This window comes from Corapipo altera, unplaced genomic scaffold, assembly GCF_003945725.1.
Source record: "Corapipo altera isolate COAL_440 unplaced genomic scaffold, ASM394572v1 23, whole genome shotgun sequence".
In the NCBI taxonomy this organism is placed as follows: Eukaryota; Metazoa; Chordata; class Aves; order Passeriformes; family Pipridae; genus Corapipo; species Corapipo altera.
Window position 1 is genome coordinate 18,714,316 of NW_020884878.1, and position 16,202 is coordinate 18,730,517.

At 47.2% G+C, this 16,202-nt stretch overlaps 1 protein-coding gene across 1 annotated transcript; it reads left to right on the forward strand.

Moving 5' to 3' along the window:
• Positions 1–118: 118 nt before the first annotated feature.
• Positions 119–16,202, forward strand: TMED10 (transmembrane p24 trafficking protein 10). The gene is made up of 5 exons (XM_027637789.1): positions 119–408; positions 4,495–4,615; positions 8,996–9,069; positions 13,381–13,507; positions 13,942–16,202. Exons 1-5 carry the CDS (start codon positions 166–168, stop codon positions 14,061–14,063), a joined length of 687 nt encoding a protein of 228 aa, XP_027493590.1. The 5' UTR covers positions 119–165; the 3' UTR covers positions 14,064–16,202.

Consider the following 16,202-nt stretch of genomic DNA (forward strand, 5'->3'; position numbering starts at 1 on the left):
GGTTCCAGTCCCGCACCCCCCGTTCCCGTCCCATACCCCCGGTTCCAACCCCGCAGCCTCCGTTCCCAGCCCCTCAGCCCCGGCCCCGCCCCGCGGTGACGCAGCGGCGGCGGCGGTCACGTGCAGCGGAGGGAGGCCCGGCCCGCCGCACCCGGAGCGGCCGCCATGCCGATGCCGCCGATGCCGATGCTGCCCCTGCCCGGCCGCCCCCGCCTCGGGCGGGCCTCGCTCCTGCCGCTACTCCTGCTGCTCCTGCTCGCGGGTCCGGCGCGGCCCATCTCCTTCCAGCTGCCGGGCAAGGCGCGGAAGTGCCTGCGGGAGGAGATCCACCGCGACACGCTGGTCACGGGCGAGTACGAGATCGGCGCCCCGCCGGGCTCCTCCACCGGACCCTCCGCCAACCTCAAGGTGCGGCCCCGGCCGGCCGGGGGGGCGGGGGTGGCCGGGGCGGACGGCGCGGCCCCGCCTCCCCTCCCGGGGCGGGGAAGGAAGGGGTGACGTTCTCCACGCGTGACGCCGGCCACGCGTGGGCTCACGGCCCGGGCCGCACGGCGGGACTCGCCCCGTGCGAGGGGACACCAGCCCGCCCAGGAGCTTCGAGTTTGGGGCAGCGAGGGACCAGGGCAGCACTTTGGCCTAAGCCCAGTACGAGCTTTTTCTCCCCAAAGATCTCGTCGTCTCGTCCCGTCCCATCCAGGCAGCTGCCGTGTAATCCGCACGCGATGCGGATTATCCGGCGTCTGGCGAGACGGGCCGCTGCGATAAAGCCATACTAAGGCTGCTGGCACCGTGTAAGTGGGAGAGAATTATGGTGACGTGGCCTTCCAAGGGCTCCCTCCCCACGTAGGGAGGGCCTGGCACAACGGGATCCTGGCACAATGGGATGGGGTCTGAGGAACCACGTTTCGGTGCACAAAATGGCTATTCCCATCTGGCTATGTCAAGGCTCGCCTGGATTTTAAGGAGACAGGCGTTTGGTGCACAGAAGAAAATGATCCTGAAGGATCTTTAGGGAGTACAGAATCAGCAGAATATACGGGACTAATACACCTGTGTGACAAGCAGTTAGCAAAACTTAAACAGCTTCACTTTAATTCTGCCCACAATCTGCCTTTCCTAAGCTTTCTTCAAAATTCTCACCTAGCTGAGTAAGGTTTGTTGCTATGCAGTCAGTTCATGATAGCTTTCTGTCCCTTTTTTATTTCTGTCTACATTCCCAAAGTTTTCAAAAGTAAACATGCAAACAAACAAACAGGACGGTCTTCTCAGGACACTTTGAACTCAGTGGTAATGAGTATTTTAGATCTCCTGAAATCAAGTTGCCCTTCCAGCATCTGCCTACTGATGCCTGAAGGCTTTGGGTTATTGGCAGTTGTGCTTGGTTATGGCTAGAGAAGGCTGTTTCTGGAGTCTTGCTTTTTAAAAATTGTTCTGCTGTTCTTGCATCATTTGTAAGAGAAAATTTACCTGTGCATAGGCAGAGCCAAGCAGCATTAATGCTTTAAAATGCTGATGGAGTATTTGCCTCATAAGGCACATGTATTTCAGTTGAAGTGCTATGTTCCCATCTGTCTCTTACCACTTGGTGACCAGGCTTCCTGATTCTCAAGTTGCCCACTCTTAGGTCAGCTGACCCCAAAGTCTCTTCCAAAACTCACTTTTATGACAGAGGACTTGTCTAGGGAGGTGGTGGTGAAGCAATGAATCCAACGTTTGATCTTAGTCTGGCTTTGCTGATGAAGCTGGTATCCATGTAGTACTGCTCATGGAAGTTCTATTTTGTTCTAACTGTAAAATAAAATAAAATTTAAAAGTCCTATATTAGTTTGAAAAGCTACAAAGAAGAAATAATAGTTCATGTAATTTTTGCTTTCCTTCAGGTATGCTGTGGCCTTCCAGTATGCTGGATCTGTTATAAGTGCTGAAACCCCTCTGCTAGGTGCCTGCTTTCTCTTTGGTTTGTGTGGGAAAGGTTAGTTCAGGTCATCATGTCTGCAGGTAGTCTCTCTCTCTCTCCTTCTGCACTGGATGGTCCTGCCTTGGCCTCCTGGGTTGGGCCATCGAACAGAGGAGTTTGGTAGTTAATTCTGTCCAGGCTCAGGTGGGTTTCTGCCAGTGGGCTGAATTTATGTGTGTGTGATACCCCAGCACTAACAGTGGCACCCTCTGTTTTGGAGGAATCTGCAGGCTCTGCCAGCTGGCTGCTGAGGGCCCTGCCACGTGCCTCTGCCCCATTGTCCAGGCTGGCACTTTGGGGAACTGTCTCTGTTTGTCAAGAGCGAACAATGCCCTGTCTGTAGGGGATCGCATTACCGTAAGTAACTTTAGAATAGCATGAAAACTCCCTTTCAGGTCGACTCCCCCACAGGCCGTCTGACTGGGCTATTAGCAGCTTCTCCCGCCCCCGCAGGCCCGGCTCAATGGGCAGTGTATTTGGCTGATTTGGATAGTGCTATTCAGTTCTGATGAAAGGGGATAGCAGAGCTTTTACTGTCCAGAATCCTGTTCATGAGCTCCAAAGGGCAAAAATGGATTAAGCTGCATAATATTCTCTGGATAAAGATTAGCTCTGGTGTCTACAAAGCCCTGAGGGAACAGTGCTCAAAATAATAGGGACCTCTGAGAGCTAAGTTGTTCTGAGAACTTCTTGGGATGGAGAACCCAGTGTGTAGAGTGTATGGTGTCATGCCGATGAGACATGTTGGTTAATTGGGACCACTCCACTAAATAGCGTGTGCCATATGGTGGCCAAACCACAGGCTGTTACACTGTGTCTGCGTGGTCAGACATGGACAGTCCTGTACTCCAGCCTGCTCACTTAGGCCCAGTGCCTCCCAGTAGTCTGGTGGCGTTCAGATAGGAGGTGGCTGTTTTCTGGTGGTGTGTGGCAGGGGGGTGGAAGCACAGCTGGCTGTGCCTGACTACGCAGGTGTGCTTTCATCTGCTTGCTGCTTGAAAACAGGTAGAGCTCTGAGCAGGAACTGCAGGATGGGAGAAGACTGCTCCTTGTTCTCAGATGCCGACAACATATGGTGCAGGGGCAGCTACAACAAAGCCCTTAACAGACAATTGTGGGATAATCTGTATGTAGAGGAAGCTTGTTCCTAAAGTCTTGCCTGCTATGGTTTATACCGTCAGGCCTGAGGATTTATATACTTTCTTGTTTTTCCTGCCTCATGCAGCAACTCTCATTATGCATGAGAAGGTCCACGTTTGTTTTAAGTCCAGCAGGCTGCCAGCATCAGTGGTATCCCATGGCAGAGAGTTAATTAGGTGTTCTAATAAGAATAATGGGTGTTTCCTTAGAATAACTCTGGGTATGTAACCCTTTTGAAAGGTCTTTGTACAGGGAAGCCAGGCTGTTTTTCCCTCGTAAGATGGAGTAAAGTAGAATGTCTGACCTACCTTTTCCATAGCACAAATTATTTTGTGTACTTTTATCTTACATACCTTTAAAATTATTCCCAAGATTTTTAGTCTCTTCATCTCTAAGACTTTTAAAGACCCCTAGTAACTGTAGCATTTGTGCCTTTTCAGACATACCTGTTGATGGATAGAGTTGAGGGAAACTGGGAGGCATTCCAGTGGAATCACACTGTTGATTTTCATGCAGTGCTGTAATACCTCCGGGTTTTTCCACCCCTCTTCAAGGTCAGAGTGTTTCAACTGGATGGAGCCTCATTAATTGAGCACAGTTATTCTCAAGTTTGTGTCATGAAATGCATGTTCTTTTTTTATACTCTTTGTTGAAGCATTTTTATAGACCTTCCACAGTTTTTGCCTATTCTTAGTAGTTTTATAGACTTAGTGCAAAGCAGTCATTATTCTGTCTGCGTAGTCTGAATAGTCCTCTGAAGTGGCCACTTTTATGGATCTTGGCACCCAAACCTTGTCTACCTCAGAGCCACATTCATGATTCATTTCAAGAGGAATAGATGTGCCCTTCTCCATTTCATCTTCTGGGGAATGAGTCGTCTTTGTCCCATAAGGCTTCTCCATATCTCTGTTGCTATAGGAATTCATGGATTTTGCTTGCAAAATGAAGGCAGTGAATAACCATTTGGTTCAGCTAGAGTTCCTACATGTACTCTGTATTTGGGGTTTACAGGAGGAAGAGGAATTAGTGTGGTTTTCAGTTTGGGTTTTTTTTTTTTGGTTGCTTGGTTGGTTGATTGCTTTTTGGTGGTAGGGGTTTTTTCTTTGAGTGTTTTTTGGGTTTGTTTTTTTTGAATCTAAAGAGTCAATAATTACTTTAGAGTCACTCTGGCTGTCAGCTCCTGGAGTGGGGATTACAAGTGGAGGAACTGATGTAGTTGTGAAGAAGGAGGGAAACTGTTGAAAGGAGAAAGCATCATATCCAAAGGAATTACTAGGATTACTTTTCCTGCACAGGCAGCATCAACCCGTGGCAGCAAAGTACTGTTACCATCATTTTCTCTCTTACAGATAATATTTCTTACCATCATTGTCTTACCCTCATTGTCTCTCTTACAGATAACTGACTCAGCTGGGCACATCCTGTATGCCAAGGAGGATGCCACTAAGGGCAAGTTTGCCTTCACCACTGAAGACTATGATATGTTTGAGGCCTGCTTTGAGAGCAAGCTTCCTGTGGGTAAGTGAAAGATCTGTTGGCTGCTTCTAGCTTCTGATCATGATAATGTGGATTAGGGATGCAGGTAAAAATGATCCTTAGCATGGTCCACAGAACACTGTTTGACTTTTAAAGCTGATCCTCAGGGTGTTGTGGGCAGTCTCACTCCAGAGTATCTGCTGTCAGTGTTGCATTTGAAGTTTAATAATTCTCCGTGGCTGTCATGTAGAGTGCTTGGGTTTCCTCTGAAAGGGGAATCAGATGTTCCTCCCACAGCAGTCACCACAGTTTCAATAAGTGGCAGTACCAGGGAGCAAACCACACTTCTTTTGCCAGTTTCATGCTTCTCCCCATCTTGCAGTTGAGTCAGGACAGAGCAAGATGCCATCATCTCCAGGACCTGTCTTTCACCCCTGCTGGCCAACTCTTCCCATTTGGTAGAACTTGATCTCTCCACAAGTGTGTACTTGGCAGCTATCCTGCAATAGGTTGATAACCATTTTCTGGGGTTTAGCTATGCGTGTATAAGGAATGTGGCCTTCATTTGCACCCACAAGTGGTCAGTAACGGGAAGGGGAAATGAGCAAGGACGTCAGCCTTGCATTTGTGCTGCAAGGATGGTTGCCTAACGAGTGCTCAGGCTTCTTTCCTATGAGTGTGACGCATGTGTTGCTTTGAGTGGCTGCACTCAACTTCAGGACAAACGTGCTGAAATTGGCCAACACGTGGGCTCTCATCTCATCTGCAGTGGTGTGAGCATGTGCAAGTTTGTAGGTGCTACATCTTTTCGTTGTCAGAGTTCTGCTCCCTGGACCCAGTCATTCTTAGGTCTTATCCTAAAAGATCCCAGAGCATTTCACAGAGCAGTCACTAGCAGCATGCCTTGTATCTGTTGAAAGGCAGACACTGTTTTGCTGTTCTGCTCCACGTATAAGATGCAAATAGTTTGCAAGTTGCAGAGAACTTTCCAGAAAGAGAAGGTTATATTCTTTACTGGGACTGGGAGGGATCTGGCTTGTAACACCTCTTCTATAGTATTTTACAGATAAGATAGTGACCCCCAATGTTCAGGATTATTCTTTTATTTTACTCCAAAGGTAGGATTTCCAAATGTTCCTTAACGCATTGAGACATGCAGGCACTAGTGACTCATCTGGGAGTCACTCATGCTGTTTACTTTCCAACACCTGGGTATTTGAGAAGTCTCCAGACAGTCCTGCAGATCCTTTCATAGCTTGCATGTGATCACACACTGAGGTGGGAAAGGCTTCTTTCTTTAGTTGTGTCTAGACTCTTAGTTTGGTGCTTGTGAGCAGCAGTTTCTTGCCTAGACTGAGCCCCTTACAACTCCTTTGATTGTAGCAAATGTTTATTCTCTGGCTCCCTAGTTGCAAATTTGTTTTAAAGTTTTCAGTACTGATGAGGATAAAGTATTTCTAAATGCAGCTTCTACCCTGATGATCTGTAGGGCACTGAGGTGCCAAAGTCTAGAGCTCTTCAATTGACCAGCTGGAGGCTTTCTCTTTAGGGGCCTTCAAGCTACCAGTTTTTTTTGGACCTAGGTGCCCCACATTCCTTGCCAAAGAGAGATACTGCATGGGGAGTATCTCCAGATTTCCCATGTCTGCTGGAAATCAAGGAAATAATGAAGTAAGGGAGGTGGCACTGTGAGGCTTGATCATCTGCAGGACTTGGTTAAGGCACTTTGAAAGAAGTAACCAGGTCACAAGGAAGTGCCTTGTTTCCTCTATAAGATCAGCATGGGAGTGGGGAAACTGACCAAATGTTGTTTAATCCCCATGTTTCTCTTTAAAGTTTAGGTTTTTTTTCACAGTCTTATAAAGTAAGTGGTCAGGACTTGTAAGGCGGCAGCCAAGGAGGATGTTGGTGGAGTACCGGAAGAGAAAAACTGTTGGTAGAAGACACCCAGAGCCGTTGGGACCTGAAGGGTCTAAGCAACTGGGATTTCTCAATCCCTAACCACAGAAATGAGGAAGAGGAAGTAAGAAGAAGGTCCACCTTATCAGAGTGGAGGAGCTCTTAGGGTGCTTCTTGGAGCTGTGGGTGTTTGCAAGAGAGGCTTTTTACCCTCTTCCAGGGTAAATGGTCCTACCTTCCCGACCAGTGCTCTGTTCCCAGGCACATTTACTCTCCCACCCAATGCTAATCTCTAAAATGAACAGCCTGGCCTCGCTGCATTCTCCCCTCTAGGGCTCTTCCTCTGGGCTGATCTGTAACTCTTTGCTCCTTCGGTAGTCCTTCTCTTCCCAAACTTTCTTAAGAGTGTCAGGACTCCTTTTTTCTGGAATTCCTGTGGGAAAATTTTTTGACATTCTGTTCAACTACCCTGCTTTTCCACTGACTTTGCAAATTAGAGCTCGTCTAATCTCCTGGGGAACAGTTCTGTACTCATGTGAGATGACCTTATGAAGACCTGGAGAATGTAGGTATCAGTTTAGTTCAAGATCTCTGAGTCTTGACTGTTTTTCTCTTTGCTGCTGATCCAGCCTGCTCTGGTGAGCCCTGGCTGCAGGAGAAGCAGGTGGTTACTGAGGTATGATGAGTGCAAAGGGAGCTGCCTAGTGACTTGGGCTCAGTAAACTTGTAGGAAGAGCAGCTTGAGTTTTTCCAGGCCAGTTCCTGACAATGCTAACCTCTTGCAGAATGTCTGCTCTCCATCCCTTTGCACCCAGGACTTTAATGTTTCTGATTTCTTACTACCTCTTGGCAGCTCTCCCTTTCAGCCTAACAAATTAATTCTTGCAGTTCTGTTCTTCTTTTCACTGACTTTTTTCATCTTTCTCATCTCTTCCTGCAAGCTCCAGCTCTCCACCCAAGTTGCTGTAATTTAAGCAACACTAAAAAAACCTCTCCCTGAACTGTGTGCTTTGAATTTTCCTCTGCAACTACTGTTGGCTGCCAGTCTCAACACATGCTGGTACATGTATGCCATAAGCAGTCAAAACTCATGGTTGGAGAAAGGAGCACCAGGTGGTTGTATACAGCCTGTCTATTAAAGACCAGTGCTGTGATTTTAGTTTGGTTTGGGTTTGTTTGGGGTTTTTTTACAGTAACTGGTCTTTTATAAGAAAACAAAAAAAATTAATCCTAATCCTAATTTATCCTTTAGGCTCTTATATAGTGTATTTCCGTCAGGAAATTCAAGAAACAATTGATATGCACCATCTTATCAGTAGGTTATTCATTGTTCTGCTGGTAGTAGAAGGTGGAGGTGATTCTACTGTGGTGTTGAAGAGCTGTTCAGTGAGTCGGTAGAGAAAAAATTTGGGGATGTTGTATCAAAGATATGGAGTATCTTCCAGTATCCAATAGGAGTGACCCAGCATAACCTGTAAGTTGAATTTTTTTGTGAACTGAGGGTATGTCCACCCGGCAGCCTTTTGAGACAAAATATGAGTGTTGAACATGCTCCTGGGTAGACACTCTGAAATTCACAGTTTAAATTCAGACATTGTATTTTGCTGGAAGCCAGCTGAGAACAGCTATATGCTCCAGCATTCTGGGCTTTGGGAATGTTTTAGGTACAGACATTTTCTTGGTGGGTGGTATAGTGGAGTGTGACACTCAGATCAGCTGACATGCTGCATTTTTTAGAGTATCTGATATGCCTATCCTATATATATATTGTCCTCGTGTGAACGTTCTCAGATGTGACACTTTGTAGCAGTTAAAAGAAGCTGTAAGCCATAGGTGTCCCTAGCCTGGGGGCTACAGCCTTGAAAGATACCTACTGTGCTGTTGACTGCAGCCTTATGTGGTGTTTGAGCAGCTCCAGCTGGCAGTTCTCTGAGGCAGTGCTTTCCCAGCTTCAGAAGCTTCTTGATGTCATGGGGTTTGCATAGCAGCGTGGTTCTCAGGTATCTGAGATCACTGGTAAGGGGATTTCCTTGGTTTCTGCAGATACTCCAGCATGTGAGGGTCAGTAGTCCCCATATGTCATATTCCTCAGTTGGAGCAGTTTATCTTCTGCTCCTTTTAATGTAAAGTCATTTACAACCCCAGTAACCTTGACAAGTTGCTGGTTCACTTCCTGTTAGGAGGAATGTGAGTCCCTCCGATGACTTGTCTTTCGCTAGGCTGTGTCATAGCAGCTGGTGTTCGTGTTCTAATCCTCTGCAGTTTTTACAGTGATTTGCATCCTATACACTCTCAGTGTTTTTAGTTACAGCTTGTTCTCATTATCTCTAAGAGGCTCTCCTTCAGCCAGGATTTATTGTGAAGTCTCTGTATTTTTAGGCTGGACTGTGCTGCCTCCGCAGATAGCTGCAGACATGGAGGGAGGGGAGGGAGTTGTGAGTTCTTCCTCAGTGGTGGGAAGAGCTGGTGATTTCCTGGCAGGCTGAATGTTTTGCACAAGGAATCCTTTCATTATGCTTCCAGGAACAGGGAGGATGCCGGACCAGCTCGTGACTCTGGATATGAAGCATGGTGTTGAAGCAAAGAACTACGAGGAGGTATGTCCCCTGGCTGCCTGCACTGCAGGCTCCTCTTTCCCAGTACTCACGTGATGCTGTCTGTAGATCTGGGGCTCGTGATGGGAAGCTCTTTTCCCAGTGGTGATGAAAGCCTGTCTGCAGCCTACAATTGCAGTGAAGCTTTGTGTGTTATGGGAGAAAAAAAAAGACAAACATCAACTAGAATTAATTCTGTACTCTGGGAACCAGAGCCTAATATGTGAATTTCTTTGCTAGGACAGCATGACCCAGCTTCTGGGCATAGGCATTAGAGGCAATAAGAGACTGAGAGGTGAAGTTTCCGCAGCCCCAGCAGCAGAGGGCATTTTAGGTTAACATCAAATCCTCTTAAAGGTCAAGTTGCGATGTTACTGTTCTTACCTTCCTGACTATAAGATGTACTGGCTCAGCAGGCCTGAAATGATGCTTGTGTGTTTCTAAGAACTGGCAGTGTATCAATTTAAAGGTGTTTGGCAGAGTAGTAGCTGCTGTGTAATGGGTATTTGGTTTGAAGGTGTGACACTGCAAATAGGCATAAAGCCTAAACATTTACATCTTAGGAGGGCGTAGGCTTCTTAGACCCAAGAGCTAGCTGTGTAGAATAGCAGTTGCTTTGTGGCTGAGACAGTCCTGGCTGGTGTGGGTGCTGAATTTTGATGGCAGCTACCATGCTTTTGGCTCACTAGAATTTGGGATCAGTCAGCCCCCAGTACAGAGCCTGTGCCTGAGACAATGAGAATTGCTGTTGGAGAAAGATTCCCACAAATGATTGCTGTGTCTACTGCGCACAAGAGCATGGGAGATTCCTTAGGGAGGAGAGTGGGTAGCAGAGGAGGCTGTGCATGGTGCCAGTCAGAAAATGAACAGATTTCTGAAGTGTTTATCATGGTGTTTTTATATCCTTTTGAACTTTATGCTATCTGGTGTTCTGTTGCTTAAGTCAGTTGAGAGCAAGAAAGTGCTCTCACTCTATGTGGAGAGTAAGAAAGTGCTTGGGGTCAGGGAAGAGCAGAACAATCATTCCTTAAGTCAGTCTGGAGCACATCCTACATGGAGAGTAAAAACATGCTTGGGTTCAGGGAAGAGTGCAGCAGTCATTGGGCCAGCTGTCTGTCAACTGAAGGATTGCAACTGGGATGAATCCCTGGGAGCGTAACTGGGAGGATTATGTTGGCTACATTTACAGAATCCCTTTAAATACCACTCCACAGTATAGTCTAGAGTTGATTACTATAGTGTTACTTAGAAGACCCATATGCAGAAAGGTTTTCTTATGCCCATGTATCTATGCACTCTGGTTATACTGATAAAACTGTCTTGGAATAAAGGTATGTATCCATTATGCTCATCAGTGTAGTTACATTGATGGAAAAGTTCTGTGGACAAATACGGGAGAAGAATTTAGACTTGCAGTCCCACCTGATACCAAATGCGGATCTTGGCAGCCCTGGCAAGCATCCTTGGCTTGTGAGGACTTCTCATAGTGGCAGGCAGTGTTGAGCAGCATATATGCAAAGGACTCAAACTGATTTACTGTTTGCACAGCTGCTATAGATGTTTAACTACGCTGCTTTGCAGTGTGTTTTCTTCCATGCTCTCTCTTGCCAGGTTACTGTAGTATTTGGCTTGATAGGTTGCTATAAGGCCTCAGAGGGAAGGACTGTTGCTCAGGTTTCTCTCCTAGAATTGCAGCCTTTTTGAGCCTTTTACTTGTGACATTCATCTGCTGTTGGGTACCAGTGACCCGTCTTACCGCCCAGTTCTTCTTGCTGAATTGCTGCAAGGAGACTTGATTAAGGGAGTTGAACAAGGGTCACTAATACTGTCCTGCTTGTGCATGGATATATGCTGTGAGAGGAGGGGTGGTGTTCAAGTCTGACTTCATAAGCTTTCATAGATCCAGATGTTCTTAGAGCAAAGCAGCTGGAATAGTGAGCTGGGTTAGAAAATCTAACTGCAGTGTCATGCCTTAGTTCTCCGGGTTAGGGAGGAATAACTTTATCCATTCAATAAGTAGAAATTAAGGTAAGGAAAAGTGAAAAGACTTGTGAGGGCACTAAGAATGCTTGGCGATCTAGGTTCTTTTCCACATCAGCTACTCCTTGTCAATTCTTGACTACAGTGTATCTTCTTTTATGCTAGGAAGGGCGTTAGACTTCCACAGATCTTTGAATGACCCCTAGGAAGTTGTGGGAGTTGTCTCAGCTCTGATGTAGAATGTTCCTTCTGGGATGATATTGTTCCACCATCACAGGTGCTTGGTGGGCTTTTTACAAAATCCCTTGGAGCAGCTTGGCATATTGACTTCATTAGGGATGGAGGAGGCTCCAGGACTGCCCAGGGAGGTGGTGGTCACTGTCCCTGGAGGTGTTTAAGGAAAGACTGGAAATGGCACTTAGAGCCATGGTCTAGTTGACAGGGCAGTGTTAGGTCATAGGTTGGACTTCATGATCTCAGAGGTCTTCTTCAGTGTAATTGATTCTGGGATTCTGTGATTCAGGATATATGTCTGGGAGCACATGCAGGACTAAAAGTAGGTATTGAATGTTTGTAGCTACACCTACTAAGAGCAACTGAAGGGATGCAGGATGGTTTTTCCCAGTGGAACCCTTGTAGGGTTCTGTAGGCTTCTGTGAATGAGGAAGTGAGCCCTCAAGGAGGATAATGGAGCTGGTCAGTGCAAGGCTAGCTTGTCAGTAGAGCTCCCCAAGTCCTTCTGTGTGATACAGACCTGCTGCTCTAGCTGTGTTAGCAGAGTCTGGGCCAGGTTTTCAGCAAAGCTCTGCTAGCAGGTATGTGTCCAGGTCACAGGTTTTGTCATTACAGCCTATTGACTAGAAGGCAGGAGGGGGTCAACCTACTGCTTCCTACCACTCCTGACAAACGCACTTCGAATTGCTGTGCTGGCAGAGCTATAATATACGGTTCACCTCAGCATAAAAATCCCCAGGTGATTGTTTGATGGCTTGCTGCTTGCAAGCATATGTGTCACATGGAGATCCTTCAGTGGAATGGCTGATTAGCTAGCACTGGCCTGATCACAAGCATCTCTGCATCTCTTCAGCTGGGCTCTGATGTGCAGGCAGCTGCCTCTGGAAGTGGTGTTTTGGGGATGCTTGCATGCTAGGTGCCCAGTTGCCTGCCTGTCGGCAGGGACCACTGAGGGATGGCGTCCTGCAGCTTATGTCTGAGAAATCCTGCGTGGCTGTGAGGCTGGTGGTGAGCTGCAGGTGCTCTGTGTGTTCTGTGCAGTTTTCTGTAGCACATCTTTCCTCTGCTGCATTACTTGGGGACACAGCATCTGGCCTTATTGCAGCAGCCCGTCATGTCTTGGTAAAAGTGACAAATTCTGTGCAAGATGGAGAGTTACCCAAATCCTACACTGTAGCAGTGGCAGGAATTGGAATTAGCTTCCTGTGAGTGTCCTTGTGTCACAAGGTTTTACATAACTGCTGTGTCAGTTACAGTCAGGACTGGGGCAGGGACACGTTTACATATTCGACTTAAATAGTTGCTGCTGTTGGCTGTGCTTTCTAACTGAAGTTTTCTGTGGATTTTTCTTTTCGGACACCAAGCGTGTGACTTGTTGGGCGGTGGGCCAGGTGTTGCCCAGAAGCTGGGTCCTTGCCCGCCGCGGCGTTCGTGAGGGAAGCGGCCGTTCCCGAGGGGAGCGGGCCCGGCCGCGGCCCGGCAGCGCCACCTGGTGGCGCGAGGCGGACGCAGCGCTTGTTGCCCGCGGTGTCCCTGCCGAGGGCATGTGCTGCCCTGGAGGGGTCAGCCCAGGGGTGAAACCCCCGAGCTCTTGTGCGGTACTCAAAACGTTGCTGCTGGGAATCGGGCTGCCCGGGCATTCTGGGATGTGCGGCAACAGTTAGCAAAGCTAATCTCGGTGCTAATACCCCGTGTGCCTATGGAACAGCATTGTATGCGTATGTAAGTTAGTCACCTGTATCTCAGTCCATGACTTATATTCACTGGAGGTTTAGTCATGTGGCAAGTTCTTCTACCCACTCCTCAGAAGCCAACTGTGAATAAGCTAACATTAAGCCGAATAAGGAAGAAATGTGCTTGTGTGCATGCTGTGCTCCTCTGTTGTGTAGGAGGGGTAGTAGGAAAGTGTGTTTCAGAGAACAGGTGGGAGAAGTGATAGTGTTTTATGCAATGGTAGTTTCTGGCTTGTAGAGGTATTTCCCGATGGGAAGGATGCCCCAGATCTGTAGTATGTGGGGAGGAGTGGTTCAAACTGGCAGTAAAAACCCATGTGGGAGCTTTTCTGTTTTGGCTCACTGATTTGACTCTTCTGTTTTCTAGATTGCTAAAGTGGAGAAGTTGAAGCCTCTGGAAGTAGAATTGAGGCGCTTGGAAGATCTTTCAGAGTCCATTGTTAACGACTTTGCCTATATGAAGAAGCGAGAAGAGGAAATGAGGGACACGAATGGTGAGAGACTGTGTGCCTCTTCAGAGGGCTGGAGCTCTAAGACCCCTTATTTCTGCTAAATGTGTTATTAGGACAGTACTTGGAGATCAAGTAATTACAGTGGTCTCTGCCTGTTCCTAGTAAGGGAAACCCAAAGCAGTCACTGAGTCTTGTGTGTTCTGTCTCCAGAAATCATTTCTTTCTGTCTCAATTCCTAATGTGAATTACTCTGTACCATTTAATGTTGCCCATTAGCCACATCTTCACCTTGTTCTCTCTCGTTATCCCTCTCCTTGTTCCCTCTGCTTTATTCTCAAATACTGCTGGTTCTCGGGTACTCTTGCCTTCATGCTGTATACTATCTTGCCTTTGAAGTTTTGCATGGGGAACTTTGCCATCTTGGGGCACATCCTGTGATGTCAGACTCCCGTGCAATGGTTTGTTATCCGTTTCAGAGTCGACAAACACCCGGGTTCTGTACTTCAGCATTTTCTCCATGTGCTGTCTCATCGGACTGGCCACCTGGCAGGTTTTTTACCTGCGTCGCTTCTTCAAGGCCAAGAAGCTGATTGAGTAAAGGAGCAAATCCTCCTCCCCCTCCTCTCAGACCCAGCTGAACACCGCTGGGACCTAGCCATGGCCCCCTGGAGCCATCTCACAGATGATACCCACTGACTGGAGCTTTTCTGGAGGAACTTGGACCCTAAAGGAGGAGGGGAGCCTAAACATTGGAGACAATTGGGGACTTGTGAAATCCTGTTGAATGTTGAGGGTGGGGGAGGTCGCGATGGGTTTGGGTATTCCTGGGACAGCGATTAAATAAAAAAAAGATGTTTCCATGACAGCTGCAGCAAGTTTTTGCGCTGTCTGTTCTCCTTTTATAATCATGGCTTGATGATGTCTCCCATCTGTCTGTGACTGCAGTGTTACTCAGAGCCACTTGACCCTGCTGCGCTCTTTAGGTGCCACACAGCTTGCACTGGAGCAGAGCAGGGGATTCCCTGTTCTGATCATCTGGGATCTAAGCCTCCTGCAAATGGAGATGAGTGCAAAGCAATAGGATTCATCATTCCACCAGGACCTGAGGATAGAGAGTCATCCAAGGTTTGGTCCCTGCTGTGGACTTCTGTGTTTCTCCCCGTGGGAGCTGATGTCTTTGTACTGACAGGTCAGGGCACTTGAGCATATGGTGATTGAGCCTGGAGGAAGGGGAGCCTTGGAAGGAGGGCTTGGGAATGTGTTTGAGCTTGGAAAGAAGCCTGCTTTGCTCAAATAAGCTGTCCAGCCTTGGTCCCACCCTTGCCCCATGTTTGTCTTAGATGTGCTTCTCTTGCTTTGAAATGATGCAGCATCTTTCTTGAAAGCCTTGGTCAGGAACAGCCTTTTGTATAGACAGGAGGCCTCAGATACAGTCACAGAGCAAATGGGAGCAGGTTGTGCTAGGAAACTTGGTCTTACATTGAGCAGGAGACTTCTCTTCTGTCCAGGCAGCTGAGTCCAGGCTGATTGTCATTTTCTGAGACCTCAAAGCAAGGTGAGCTGATGTTCACATGAAGCATGAGGGCCTGTGCCCTGCATTGAGGTCTGAGGGTACAACAGTGCTGTGCAGGTTAGCAGAGAAGTTGAAAGAATGTGGATGAACTAAAAAAAACAGTACAGGGTAAGAATAGGCTAATTCTGCTTCTGGGGGGAGTCTGAACTGTGCCCTCAACAGAACTGTTATTCTCCTATGTGGTACTAGACAGCAAGAACCAGCAGCTTCTCATCATTTCTCAGCCATCCAGATGGCATGATGTTAAATAAACCAGGCTGGATAAAACCAGGCAGGTTAACTTCCTGGACTTAACCTGCTACAGTTTTTAGGCAATGATAAAAATTCTTGCACCTTCTCTGCAAGAGAAGCATTCCTCCAAAGCAAGTGGTTCAGCAGCACAGCATTCTGGTGTCCTGTGTCTAGATATTTCTGGCTAGGGAAGGGGTTGTCATGGCCCTGGACCCAGCCTAGCATTTTCAAAAAAACACAGTTTTATAATTTCTGACCTGAGTCTGATCTATTGCTAAGAAGGAAACAGTTGTCCAGGGTGAGGCAATGGGAAAGAGGAGGTAAAGCTGACCTCCCGTCATCTAAATACGTCAGTACTTTGCCTCCTCTTTGCCATTGCCAAGTTACTGGAGTTGTTAGTTCCACTGGCAAGTGCTTAGATTGCTTTTAATTTGTTTGGTTTTTGATAAAGCCATATTAGGAACCTAAGTCTACTCCTCTGCCCATGGATCCATTTTATCCTTGTACATTTTTGAAAGCTGTTACGGTGCAGAACAGCTGTGATGCCACAGGACTGAATTACAGAAGTCATTTGAAGGTGGTTTTAGGTCCTACCGTTTGAAGCCTGTAGATCTGTTAAATTTTTGCTTTTGTTTTTATATAACTTGAAAAGACATTACGAGAAAGGGGCTTTTTTCCAGTCTGTTTTGATATCCTCTCCCCATCCTTACGTGAGTGCAAAGGTATCTTAAAAATGGTGGCAAGGCCTTAAGTTCCCCAGGTGTCTGTTACACTTTCATCATTCTGGTGTTATGTTTGGCTCTTTACTGTACTGGCATGGTTACTGGGGAGCAGATGCGGGCAACTGGCGTGGATTTACCTGTGATGACTGGTTGGGGGATTTTTGTCAACTTTCTCAAATAAAATTGCTTTGGGGAAAAACAACCCACCTCA

What these genes read in the sequence shown, in the direction of transcription:
- TMED10 (XM_027637789.1), top strand. Translation starts at nt 166, where the DNA reads ATGCCGATGCCGCCGATGCCGATGCTGCCCCTGCCCGGCCGCCCCCGC. An exon ending in TGAGAGCAAGCTTCCTGTGG is followed by an intron (nt 4,616 to 8,995) that starts GTAAGTGAAAGA and finishes TTATGCTTCCAG; the next exon opens with GAACAGGGAGGATGCCGGAC. An exon ending in AAGCAAAGAACTACGAGGAG is followed by an intron (nt 9,070 to 13,380) that starts GTATGTCCCCTG and finishes TCTGTTTTCTAG; the next exon opens with ATTGCTAAAGTGGAGAAGTT.